The sequence below is a fragment of the Rhinolophus hipposideros genome (assembly GCF_964194185.1).
Source record: "Rhinolophus hipposideros genome assembly, chromosome: 13".
In the NCBI taxonomy this organism is placed as follows: Eukaryota; Metazoa; Chordata; class Mammalia; order Chiroptera; family Rhinolophidae; genus Rhinolophus; species Rhinolophus hipposideros.
Window position 1 is genome coordinate 58,397,129 of NC_138059.1, and position 14,272 is coordinate 58,411,400.

Sequence of the window (14,272 nt, forward strand, 5' to 3'; positions counted from 1 at the left end):
CATGTTCATTATGAATCGTAAGCCTGTGTCACTGATTTTAAAAATAAAACAAACGTATATTTATGTGCATTGGTATAGTTTGGATTTTAATAAAAAATGGACAAATAAAAAATACATCATTCATATGTTACTAAAAACTAATTCGCTCCATATTAGTCTGAGTTAATGTACCTTTGGTTTTCCATTTCTGATGGCCAACCCGGTCAGTATTGAAGCATTACGTGCTGGACACGTGTAACACATTTTATATGATTGTTTCTTATTTTTTATGATTTATTTTGAAATAGTCTTCGATTAAAAAAAAGGTACCAAAGTAAATTACAGAGATGCCCTATGCCTTCCTTAATGTTAGTGTCTTACAGACACTATACAGTATACAAAGCGTTGTACAGTAATATAGGACTGAGCCTTGAACCAGACAGATGTAAGGAAATCTGCAAATGTTCATTATTTAAGGAGATAGTCTTTCCACATTTAGTACTGCAATGGATAAAAACATTTTTTTTTAACATTCTTAGTTTAAAAAATGGGAGAAAAATGAGAAAAAAGTCCTCTCTTTACTTTGGAACTGTAGTCACACAACAGCCTAGCCAAATGTCCCTCTGTGTCTTTCCTTAAGAAAAAAAGAGTTTGTGAGATTGTACCTTTTTGGGACTCTGTTCCATCCTTGTGTTTACACATTATGTCTCTCTGTCTGGTCCCCAAAAGATGGTTTACAGCCAAAGACGGGTAAGATATCTCACGGGAGATACAACCTAAGCCAGGCGGAACCAAGTGGGGACCCATAATGAGCTACTTTAAAAGAATAAGGGAAGGGGCCTTGCCTCCCCTTCCCCTTGCCTGGGAAAGTCTGTTGCCGGCTCTGGCTTTTCCCTTGCAGCTGTTTGTGAGAAAAATCATGAGGACAACAAAGATCAGTTCTCTCCACTTATCTCTACGGAGCTGTTACAATATGAGAGACTTGACCCTGAGAAGGTACAGACCTTAGGTAAGACATCATGGGAACTTGTGCTTCGGCTGTTTGAAGGTTAAAATAATTGGCTTGAGATGTTTTTATAACGTGATAAGTGAGTCTCACAAACCGTGCCAAAAACACTGCTACTCCCTTGTATACTTATCAATAAAAGCCTCCAGTCGGCCTTATTCTGGGCTCCAGTCCTCTGAGACTGAGAGACCCCTGGCCTTCTAAGAGATTTAACAGCATTAATTCTCGGTTTCTTTCTTAAACACTTAACCCAAACCGCCCCTTCTCGCCTCCTCACTGCCCTTGTTGCGCGGGACGCGACAGGAACACTTAAATGTAACCCCATAAGTAGATAGGCGGGTACATACATATGAAAAATGTATTGAGTGACATCAGGATTCACTAAGACTTTGTATTAATGTTTTCTTTTTTTACGTTCAGTCATGCTACCTGCTCTCTTCCTTCTTTACTGCCAATCCTTAGGGGGTCTAGCTAAGCCACTATGCAGAGGAGCCTGACCTGAACTTCTGGAATCTGAAGGAAAGCAGAAGGCAGGAGAGTGAATCTGAATGGTGGTGTCTCTGACATAAGAACTCTGACACAGTAGGCATGCAGTAATGTTTGTTGCACAGCCATCCCCAGTGGTTGCCAACACTTGGCAATGTGTTACTTGATGAGAAATGCGTGAAATTGTCCTTGTCAGTTGGGACGCTCAGTACACGACATTAGAAAAGCTCCAAATACCTCAGTACATGACATTAGAAAAACTCCAAATACACATTATTGCAATACTAATTATGATAATAGTAACAAGATCAGTGTTGTTAGACCACTGATGAGTATAATAGGTAAATATCAATGGAGGCTTATTTTTTAACCCAAACAGAAATCAAAAAGATGGTGCTTGGCTATGCCTTTCAATTTATTTTTCTTACCATTTATTTAAAAAACAAACAAAAAAACTCAAAAACTTAAGGTACCCAAAATGAATACACATCTGAAAGTGTTTTCCAAAGGAACTACTCAGCTAACCTATGGTATTAATAAGCACAAGGTGGTTTTAAAGACAATTGCTTATCAATACCTTTTAAATAAACATTTTACATAAAATTTAGTTTATTATACACCCAAGTAGTGCTTCTCAAAGGGCAGCACCATTTCTTGGTTGAAGGAGTGGAAACATATCATATCTTAGGGGCTTTTCAAAACACAACACTATCCACCCCTGGAAAAAAATTCTAATACATTTTTTTTGAAGCATCCTACAGACTTAAAATTCTAATAAATTAAATATCAGTCTTTAATATTCCACATAAACAAAAGGCTCTTTGGGGGTTCCCCCTTTTTGTCAGAGTAAAGAGGTCCTGAAACCAAAAGCTGAGAAAACCACTGTAATTTTTATTTGCCCCCACCCTCTCATCCCCCGTTTTTAAGCCATTGTTTCTCAGTCTAGTTGTAGGGCACAGCTCCAAGGACCATGCTGGTATTATGAGCCTTGTGCTTCACCCGGCTGAGGCAGTCGGTGGCCAGTCGTTGGTCGGCCGCCCATGGCAGCCCATAGCAGCCCACACCGACCTCCGGCTGTTCACTGTAGCCCAGCTCCAGGGAGAGCAATTGTTCACAGTTTTAGCTGTAGAGGGTGCAGCTCACTGGCCCATGTAGGAATCGAACAAAGACCTTCGGCATTAGGAGCTTGGCGCTCCAACGACCTGAGCCACTGGGGCACCCCCCCCCCCCCCGTAGTTTATCCTTAGCCATATTCTGAGCTCATTAAGCACCAGTGTGATGTAATGACCAAAACTGCTGTATAAAGCCCTGGCTAGGCTGAGCTTTTGTCACTTATACCCCAGGAAACTGATTTGTGGTGACGCCTTGGACTTGGACCTTTTAGCTTGTTTTCTCCTTTCTCCCATCCCCCATTTTATTTGTTCCTTTCACTCGTTTTCTTTGTCTCATTTTTTTCTTTTTTCTTTTTTTTCCTTTTTTTTTATTTTTCTTTGCTCTCTTTTGCCGTTTTTCCTTTATTGTTTTTTCCTTTCTTTTATTTTAATTTTCTGATTTTTTTTTTGTTTTCTCGTTTTCTTTTTCATAGTTTCCTTTTTCTTATTTTTCTTTGCTCTCTTTTCCCATTATTCTTTTTTCCCCTCATTCTTTTATTTTAATTTTTTGTTTTCTCATTTATTTTCATTTTTTTCTTTAAATTTTTCAGTTAGTATTTTTAGTTAGTATTGTTAGTACAGTTAGTATATTTAGTCAGCATAGTTAGCATAGTTATTGTTTATTAGCACAGGTAGTAACATTGTTACTACAGTTAGTATATTTAGTCAGTGTCGTTAGCATAGTTATTGTTTGTTAGCACAGTTGGTGAGCATAGTTAGCAATCGTCAGTAAGTGAAGTTAGTGGTCACCATGGCCCACAACTTTTCAGATGTCCCTGTTGACCAGGAGCCCTACGGTGGCCATTACGAGCTCCTGCAAACCACTGGCAAAGGCACCTTTTCCAAGGTGGTTCTGGGCCAGCACATATTATCAGGGACGAAGGTGGCTGTTAAAATCATAGATCGAGTGGTCCCCTTCCAAGTTCACAGAACTGTCCTGCGAGAAGTGCACTGCATGGCAGACTGGCACCAGCCTAACACCGTCCAACTATCCCATGTGATCAGCACTATGAAGCCGCCCTTCCTAGTCTTAGAAGTCGTGCCTGGAGGGGACTTCATGGACCACCTTTGTGCCCACAGCCGCATGCCAGAGGACAATGCCCGCAGCATCTTTCAGCAGCTGGTTTCAGCAGTGCAGTGCTGCCAGCATTGCAGAGAAGGGCATTGCTCACAGGCACCTGAACACACACAGCGTGCTGTTGGACACGCAGATGAACACCGAACTGAAAGACTTGGGACTTGGCACATCCTTCACGGGCCGTCAGTTGAGCACCTTTTGCGGCAGTCCCAGGTATGCCGCCCCGGAACTCTTTCTGGGCCAAAAATATCATGGTCCCGCTGCGGACACATGGAGCTTGGGAGTGCTGCTGTCTAGGAAGCTCACGAGCACGGTCCCTTTCAAGGCGATGAACTGGGGAGACGTGCAAAGGAAGGTACTGAGAGGGAAATACGTCGTGCCATCCTATTTATCTTCTGAAGTAGAAAACTTCCGAAAAAACTACTAACACTCAACCCTCAGAACAGAGAGAAATCTGAAAGACATGCCAGATACTTGGCTAAACAAGGGCCAAGAAGAACTGAAGCCTTACATTGAGCCACCCAGTGATGTCACAGATCCCTGGGTAACAAAAGAAATGCTGAATCTGGGCTTTCATTGGGAAGACATCAAGGACACGTTGTCAAAGAAAATATAAAATAATGTCACGGCCAAGTACCGTATGCTAAACACAAAAAAACCAAAAGTCCAGTATCACACCATCAAGATAAATCCCTTCCAGCCTCCTGAGCTCCAGAGCCCTAGTCTCTCCCCAGCCCAGGAGGTTAAGCCACAGTGTTCCGGTTTCCAGCAGTCGGAGCAGCAGCCTATCAACCATGAGTCAGGGCAGAAGGCTCAAGAGTCCACCAGGCCTTCAGCCATCCCAAAGTCCATAACCAATATTTCCAAATCAACCACTGAGTCCAGGACCATGCACCCCCACCTGCAACAAGCTCAGGCTCCAGAACTACCATTCCCAAGCCCAGCCTGGGCTCCAGGACTGCCACTCCCAAGCCCAATCCAGGCCCCAGGACGGCTACTCCTGAGCTCAGCCCAGGCTCCAGGACCACCACTCCTGAGCTCAGTCCCCCAGTGTCGCCCTGGAGACTCTCCCTCCAGCCATAGCACCTCCAGCAGCAGTGATAACGCAGAGGAAATCAACTAGGAATTACTTGAACTTTTAAAGAAAGCTCTGCTGTCCGCCACCCAAGAAGGGCACTGCAAATGCAATAAGTTAAAGCCCCTTTAGATTTTGGATGCCAAGACAACCAGACTCCGGGGGTGGTCAAGCTGAACTCCCTGCATTTGAAATGCTGAACTGGATAAAGCTGAGGTCCAGGTTACCCAGTGACGTAGTGGGGGAGATTGGCTAGAGGCTGGACGTAAACTGCAGTTGGCAGCAGTGCAAGAAGTACACACTGTGTGTGCAAGGAGCCCTGGGTGAGAGGACTTGGTCCAATGGACAGTGGAGGTGTGCAAAGTGCCCTGGCATTATCTGCACGGGATTCACATCATGGGTATCTGGCATCACCATGGCCTTCAAAAATAGCGTATCCATAATCTCTGGTGAGCTTGAAGGCCGGCCTGGAGCCCCTTTTGCACGTTGTGCCCTCTTGGTCTTCTGTTCCCTTGACTTTGAACCCTCAGTTCCCTTGTCCATTTCTCCTTTATGGCTCGATGGTGTTGCCTGCTCACATAGCACACATGCTGCCTCCTTCCTGTGGGTGCGTTTTATAGTTCAAGACCTTTCTGAGACTGGCTGAGCGATCTCTTCTGGAGCAAAATGCCACACACTCTGCGGAACCTGTTGCGGTTAAAATTCAGGAGGGAGTCAGTTCTCTTTCCATCACCATATATTTGATCCCTTTTACCCTATGTAACATTACTAACAATTTTCACCCCAATAAACTTTAATTAAAAAAAAATTCAGGAGGGATATCTCTGCTGCGGAGGTCCTCTCCGGAGAAGCAAGAGGTCCCAGTCCCATACCAGGCTCCCCAGCCCAGAGTTCCTATGCCTGGGAGAGAACCCCCCATGACTTCTGGCTGTGAAAACCAGCGGAGACTGTGGCTGAGTCTCAAATTTTAAAACTAGTTGTCACTAACATTATCTGAAGCAAAACATACCAAAGGAATTTCCTCATTCTTTCTTTTTGTAATTCTCACATCCTCCAGGCTTGTCAGTGTCCTTAAATACCTTGCCATAGCACGTATCTATCTCCCACTTCTTTCTCACCTTACTCCCCCCAAAAAATAGCCTGCTGGGGGATCACTTTTAAATGCTATGATGTAAAGTGTTTACAATAGCAAGAAGTATCTCTTTTCTTAGGGAGTCGGGAAATATTAAATTATAACTGCAATTTCTTCCCAACCCCAACATTCTGAAACATTCATTGTTATGCATAACAAGTGAGTCCAGTGGGTCTCAACAGGGCCCACTTGACTGTCCAGCAGCACTAACTACTGCAGCCTTCACAGCCATGCTTCAAAGTCTCCACATGTGTTCCCAAATTCTGCCTCAGGGTAAACCTTACCTTTGCTCCAATTGGATAGCTGTAGTGGTATTATAATGTCTGTCAGATAGTCATGAAGTTAAGCCAGTTGTAGGAGGAGTTGTAGAGGATTACAATTTGCTTATTCCAAGAAGGTCTAAGGAAGGCACCAGAGAAAAAGCACGTATTTAGTGGCACATTGTAAAAATTTCTCGGGGATAGAAGAATACTTTAACAGACTCCACACGATTTCACTCAAACAAAAAGGAAGGTTAAAAAAAAAGTGACATAATTAAGGAGGAACTTTAATTCCTTTGAGCTGGTGTTTCAAATACTAGTATTTGAAAGTCCTGGGAGATCTAGAAATCTGCACTTCCAGGTCTGTCTCTAGGTGTGCTCTCTTCCACCCAGTTATCTTATTCTTGGTATAGACAATTAGTTGCTCCCTCAACTGTAAAGGAGACGGGAGTGAAGTTTCTCGAAAGGAATTTTACCAAGAAACTGGGAAACAAAAAAGATAGAAGAAAGAAAGGAAACACGCTAAAATGTCATCAATGTATATTGATGTGTATATATGTTTAATACTTATATGTGAAATATTATACTAAAATGTACACACATTATCTTTCATCATTCAACAAATATTGAGTATATTAAGAGGGCAGCCAGGAAATTGTAATGCAAAAAAGCAATGTTTTGAAGGAAAATACAACAGAGTGACTGGGATATTTGTTATTTTACATGGCGTGGGCAGTGAAGGCCTCTATGGGACGTGACGTGAGGCTGAGATGTGCATGTGGTGAGGGTGCAAGACACATGTAAATGGGGGACAAAGAACAGATGCTGGGCTTAGCCCCTAGGGCATGTCATATCATCATATCCACTTTACACAGGAGAACAAGGCTTCACAAGGAAAAGCAGAGTGACTCGTCTGAGATTGCACAGCTAGGAATTAGCATCACCAACCAACCAAACATTGGATTGGCTGTTCTACTTAGATTATTATTTCCCCCTCAATCAGCTTTTTCAAAATCCTCTCTAGACACCACCTTTTCTATTGCTCTGTCATTTCCTACTATCTCTTCCCCTCCTTTCCCCAAGAGACAGGTAATTCCTCTTTTAAAACTTCCCTTGCCCTCACAGGAAGAAAATTCAATGACAGCACTTGGTGCCAACTTCTTTCAGAGTACGCTTTACTTCATTGACTCATCTGCTCTCCCACCTCTAAACCCTGGAGGGAAAGGGAGGGAGTGTATCATCTACCTTTGCAAACATGGCAAATAGCATAGCCCTTGACATAATAAGTATGGGAACAGGCTCTCAGCCTCATGTGGAAAGATGGTGGCTCGGGTGGTAAAGGACCATTAACTGTGACTGAATGGTCGTTGGCTGTGACTGGTTGGCTGTTGGCTGTAACCAGTTGGCCAATTGGCCACTGATATAACTGCCGTGACTGTGTTGATTGGTTGGCTGGTTGCCAGGCGGAAAAGCAGACGGTGGATTGTGGATCCTACTTCTGTGTCTCACCTGGCCGCCAGCCAGAATATAGTGGTATGACTCCCCTATCTATGGCTCCGTGGGTGTTCCTTTTTGGCCTCACCATATCCTGTGTTCTTATGTGGGGAGCAGGAGCTGAGACATCGCGTGACACCCTGCATGACAATAAGCAATTAAGAAATGAAGCAATTTGTGGATGAAATGGAGGAAGAAAGCAAACAGTGATGCAGTTCAAGGATGTTAGTTCAGCACGCAGTTCAATTTAGAAAATAATAATAAGACTACAGAGAGAAAGTTAGCTTCTCACAATTTCTAGACTTGTTACTCTCATTGTGTTATCTTTGCTTCTTTCCTCTTCCTCTCTTTGAAATGTAGTTTCAACTGTCTTAAATTATACAGGAAAGAAACTCCAATCTGGGTCTATCAGAAGAGGAGGCCGTGGGGAAGGCAAAGTACAGGAGGATCTTCCTCCACCCCTGAAATAACAACACATGGTGGCATTGACTTTGGAGGAGGGACTAATGGAAATTACTATGCATACTTCCCAGTGGAGATGTTAGGTGGAGTGTAGGTGTTCCTTGTGTCCTTAATTTCAGAGGCAGAATGCTCAACTGCCAATCAAGGAGCTCTTGACTCAGATCACCTGGCTTTGCATTCCTCTTCATCAATTCAATAGCAATGCACTCCCTGTTCCCTTTCTCACATCTTTTCACTGGGGATGTTCACAGCACCCAGCTCAGAGGCTGTTGTGATGATGAAAAAAAGTGACTATACACACAGCACTTAGACTGGTGCCTGGCATGTCAGCTGCAAATTTGATACTTCCTAAATAAATACATTAAATGATGAATAAAAATATATTGGGCTAAACATATGTAATGTAGGAGGATTGTCATTGTTTTTATGATCATAATTTATCACCATCTCTGGAGATGAAGAGGCTGTACTAATTTCTGGAAATTGGAAATAGACTTCACGCTGTCTCTCTTCAGGTGCCTCCGACAGATTGTTGCACTGTCCTTTTCTATATGCTAAATTATTGAGTTGTCCGGGTCCATTTTTTCCTATTGTTTTCATCCATCATGAGTGGTGATGGTTATGATTACTGTGTGTAAAAGGAGCATGTTCTCATAATCCTTGATCACTGATATCTTACAGGCTGGGTTAAAAAGAAGGCTTCTGGATCCATTTTCCCCTTCTCCAAGATAATGGGCAGAGGTGGAACCTCAACAATGAATGTTTGTGTCCCTTTTATTGAGCCAAATCCTGAGGTTATTCGTGTGCCCCCACTAGGATTTCAAAGATACCGTGCAAGGGATTTCCTGAGAACTAGAACTTTTTAGATATAAACATAAGTCCTGAAGGAACAAGTCAGGAAATGCCAGTTAACTGCAAAACAAAAACTGAACTCCCTTTAATACCTGAAGGAATGGCTTGAGCAGTTTCACAAATGGAGCGAATGTTTTAAAAACGCAAAGATCTCTAGCCTTTTCTTACTAACTTATCGCTTGGGACCCAAGAGGGCCTCTTCGGAGACAATTGGCCAGGAGCCTTGTCCAGCTCTTCTCGAGTGCTCGAGTTCCTTGCTTAGCTCCACCAAGTACAACAAATGTGCCCAGGGAATCTGACATTGAGCCGTGATGAAATGGAGTCCTTTGCAGAACTCAGCTCTGTTCTTTAACTATCCGGAACTAGGTCTTATTTCCTAGTCCTTCTCAAACACTTGAATTCTTTCTTGGAAGAAATCATATTTATCCTGATCCCGGAAACATTCCCCATTCCTAGAAAAAGCCACGCATGCTCTTCTTTCTCGCCCTTTTCTTTCAGGCCCGGTGGTAATTTCAAAGAGCCTTCTCATTGACAAAACTAAGCCAGCATGCAGGTTTATCTCTGCGCCCTGGGCCGGCGCATCTCTTCGCCGCAGCGCCTCCCGCCAACCCAACTCGGTCCAACTTTCCCTCCCAGACTCCAGCAGGGGCGCCCTCCGGGCAACGGACTGCGGCAGGAGCGACCCGGCCAAGAGACCCGGGAGCTGCCCCAACTGCACCCGCCGCCCACCCTCGCGGCCCCGCGGTCTGAAGCTCCGCCTGGTACTTCACCGCGCTCGCCCGCCCTTGGCTTCTGGCCTCTGGACCCTTGGTCCGCGGACACTAAAGCCATCTGAACTCCCACCTTCTCCACCTCCCGGGCAGCTCAGCAAAAACCCCGTCCCCTCCTTTGCACACGCCTCCGACCACCCTCGCAGCACATAGCACACCCTCCAGTGAGAGAGCCCAGCCCAAGTCGCCCTAGTTACACCCGCCGCCTAAGGTATCCATCACCACCAGATACCCTAATACACGCTCATTCATGTTCATTCTCTTTCTCTCTCTTCCTCTTTCCAAAGACTCCTAACCAGACTGCCGATCCTCTTCAGTGGCGCTCCTTTTCATTCATCCTCTCCCACCACCGCCACCACCAGCACCACCGCCACCACCACCATGACCAGCACAATCACTACACACACACACACACACACACACCCCTACACAGATAGCCCACTCCACTTTCCCGACGCCCACCTCCTATAATCACCCCTCCCCTAAACACACACACACACGCACACACACACGCAGACAGCACACTCCACTTTCCCGACGCCCACCTCCTATAATCACCCCTCCCCTACACACACACACACACACACGCACACACACACACGCAGACAGCACACTACACTTTCCCGACGCCCACCTCCTATAATCACCCCTCCCCTACACACACACACACACACACACACACACACCCCTACACAGATAGCCCACTCCACTTTTCAGACGCCCACCTCCTATAATCACCCCTCCCCTACACACACACACACACACACACACACACACTTACGCAGACAGCACACTCCACTTTCCCGACGCCCACCTCCTATAATCACCCCTCCCCTACACACACACATACACACACACACACTTACGCAGACAGCACACTCCACTTTCCCGACGCCCACCTCCTATAATCACCCCTCCCCTAAACACACACACACACACACGCAGACAGCACACTCCACTTTCCCGACGCCCACCTCCTATAATCACCCCTCCCCTACACACACACACACACACACACACACACGCAGACAGCACACTCCACTTTCCCGACGCCCACCTCCTATAATCACCCCTCCCCTACACACACACACACACACACACACACACACGCAGACAGCACACTCCACTTTCCCGACGCCCACCTCCTATAATCACCCCTCCCCTACACACACACACACACACACACACACACGCAGACAGCACACTCCACTTTCCCGACGCCCTCCTCCTATAATCACCCCTCCCCTACACACACACACACACACACACACACACACACACACTTACGCAGACAGCACACTCCACTTTCCCGACGCCCACCTCCTATAATCACCCCTCCCCTACACACACTCCCACCCACTCACCATCTGTAGCCTCCCTCCCGCCCCCGCCCCCCCCCGCCAGGCTTCCCCTCCTCCAGAAGCGGACCCTCACAGTGGGAGGCAGGGACCCCCGCCACTCGCTCGGGGCCGGCGCGCCTTACCGACCTCTGCCCGCCCCGGAAACTAACAAAGGCGGCGCGCGAGTCCAGACCCCAGAGCGGCGAGCGGCGAGCGGCGAGCGGGACCGCGGTGCGGGCCAGCCTGGGCCGGGCGTGAGCGCCGCCGGCAGGGGGCTGCTCCGAGTCGGGAGGCGGCGGCGCCGGAAGACGCGGATCTCCGGCCGCGCGCGCTCGGAGCCGCCGGCACCATGGGCTGCTGTAACGGGCGCTGCTCGCTCATCGGCCTCTGCGCGCTGCAGCTGGTGAGTGCCCCGCGCGCCCCAGACCTCACGGGTCCCGGCCCGGGGACCCGCCCCCCAGCGCCCTCCGCGGACCCGCAGCTGCGGGCGCGAGCCGGGCGGGTGGGTGGACGCTCCCGCCGCCCCCGAGCTCCCCGCCGCGCCGGCTCGCGCCGCCCTCCCGCTGCGGGCATCCCCGGCGGGTCGCGTCTCCCCGAGGGGGGCGCGCTCGGCCTCTCGGCCCGCGCGCTGGCCTGCGCCGCGCTCCCGCCGGGCGTCGCCACGAGGTCCTGGGGCGGCTGCGGAGGGGCTGGGAGTGCGCGGTTTCCCCGCCCTCGGGTTGCACAACTGGCTTTCGCATCCTCCGCATCCCTGCTGAAGTTTCACGGGCGGCTTCCGGGCTCTTTCTTCTTGCGATAGTTCCAGTCATGTTGTTTAATTAGAAGGTAGCTGGGCATGTCCAGGTTCTGAAGACACGGGATCAGCTTCAACTCTTAGTTAAGAGTGAGGTGCTTCTTACTTTCAGCAGGTTGAAAAGTGGTGGATCTCCAGGAAGGAGGTCTGGCCGTGTGTTTTTAAACAAGAGTATTTCAGCCCCTGCACTTCCAATTTCGCTCTAGATTTTGTTGAATGCTGCATGTGCAGACAGCGACAGACTGACAGCTATCATTACGGAGAGAACTGAGTGAAAGGCTCCTTTGGTTCCGTAGCTTGGGCTGAAGAAAGAGGCAGACAACTCTAGAGTGGCAGGTGGCAGGGTCAGTAAGCAAGGGAATTTACCTATCAGGCTTGGTGGCTGCAAGATAAGTAGATTTCTGCACACCCTCCACCCCCTGCATCTTAAAAGTTTATACAGTGGCCTTGATGGGGCTCAGTCACAAATACTGTCCAGATGGCTTCAACAACACATTGCTGTCTCAAGGCTGCGTCCTTGAAATGGCTCCCACTGTGAAAACTGTGGGCACAATATACATTCCAAGGACACAAGAGTGTGAGGACCCTCTGATTGCCCTGGCTCTTGATGACCTTCTCCAATACCTGAGCAAGCATCTTTGCTGAATTAAGCTCTCAAATACTGGAATATTATTTTCAATGTTTTGTGTGCCTTGGCAGTATAACAGCATGACACATTTTAGGTTTAACATGCATAATTAGAAAAAAAAAACTTCTCCATTGCTTTTTAAAGTCTAGACAGTCAATAAAACAATGTTACACCCTGATTTTTAGGGTTTGCCAATTTATTTGGTGTAAATACTCCCATCTTGGCCAATTTGAATTACACCATGGCACCATTGCATAGTACTTCCCTAATACAGATAGAATAGGTATAAATAACCACAAAAGCAGAGAGAAAGTAAAATGGTGAAATAATTAGGAAGGGATGTGTATTTTAAATATTTTATATTTTTATTTTATTTTTTAAAATATAAATAGTACCTCTGTTTTTAATATGATTCACTTAAATTTAAGTTTATAGTATTTAATTTTTAATAATTTTAAATCATTTTCTCAATTGGTTTACAAAATCCTCCAAATTTAACTGACTCTCTGAGCTGGTATAAGCCTGCTCCAGCGTACCGCCGGATAGGGTTCCCAGATCTAGTGTTCTTTCCATTGAAACCAGCTGTCATTTTTTCCTTTCTCATGTTTTTTTCTGCTCCCACCAACTGTTGGAAGATGGAGGATATGAAGCAGTAAATAAGTGTGGGTGTTAATAGGGGAATGGCATTCACAGAACACATTTGCTGAAGAGAATCTACGTGCTAATGATTAGGAATGACTGCAGGTCATTAAAAGATGGCATGTTAGTTCCATCTCCAAATTTAAAAAAACAATGAAAAGTTTTTATTATCTCATTCACATTTCATCCAAACCACCCTCCAGAGTGAAACATCACACTGGTAAATATAATCGGAGATAAATTATCATTCTTAGGCTAGTATATTTGCATGAGCTTTGGTGTGGAAATCTCAGTCTTCTTTCTACTTTCTTCATTCCGTTGCTGGCCATCTCCCATCACTACTTTTTGTCCAAACTTCTACTCCTAAGCAAATTTGTGTGTTTGCCCCAGATTTTACATTCCTGTGTGTAATTCTGCTACATGAATTGAAAGAGAAAGTGAAAAGCATGAATGCATGCCCATAGAAAACTCTGCAAAGTAAATCTTTTTTGAAAAAGCAATTCATCACTGTGTAACACATTCATTTTTGTAAGGATTGCTTTGGTTTTAGAATAATGTATATTCTATAAATGTGCAATCTAGAAATAAAAAAAGAAACACCTGATCATATGCTTTTAGTAAATGAGTTTTTGTTGCCACATTTAAATGAGTCTGAATTGCCCGTTTTCAAGGTCTGAAATTACTCGTCATGTCATTTGAGAATCATTTTCTTATAGTGGCCTCAGGGAAGTATTGAACTAAGGTTCACAGACATTGTTCCTACAGACCTGTAGACAGAGCTTGAGACATCTTTTCGACATCAAAGCGGTCTGACTCAGACACGTTCAACAAAATTTTGTCCATGGATATTGTTTTTACCAGGGCTATCTATTTCATGGTGCAGCACTTCACGGGAGGTGACAGCTATATTCCTATTAGACCTAATAATCAGTGCAACAAAATTAAAAACTTTGACTTTACATTCTAGAGTAACAGGAATCTTTAAAAGAGTTATAGAAAACAAGCAGCTTTTATGTTTTAAAACAGAAAAGTCAATCCATAGAGGACTGACGGGCTGTATTTGAGAGAACATCCTCTCATATTAAAGAAAACTAGTATTTTTTCTTTTCTCACAGTGAAAATCAAGT

The 14,272-nt window shown here is 45.7% G+C and overlaps 1 protein-coding gene across 1 annotated transcript; it reads right to left on the minus strand.

The window, feature by feature from the left end:
* Nucleotides 1–423: 423 nt before the first annotated feature.
* LOC308506561 (uncharacterized protein) lies at nucleotides 424–13,988 on the minus strand (the record flags this gene model as incomplete). Its single annotated transcript, XM_081070240.1, has 4 exons — nucleotides 424–5,462; nucleotides 6,192–6,306; nucleotides 11,233–11,874; nucleotides 13,913–13,988. 3 exons carry the CDS (start codon nucleotides 13,986–13,988, stop codon nucleotides 6,281–6,283), a joined length of 744 nt encoding a protein of 247 aa, XP_080926366.1. The 3' UTR covers nucleotides 424–5,462; nucleotides 6,192–6,280.
* Between the last annotated feature and the right edge of the window lie 284 nt (nucleotides 13,989–14,272).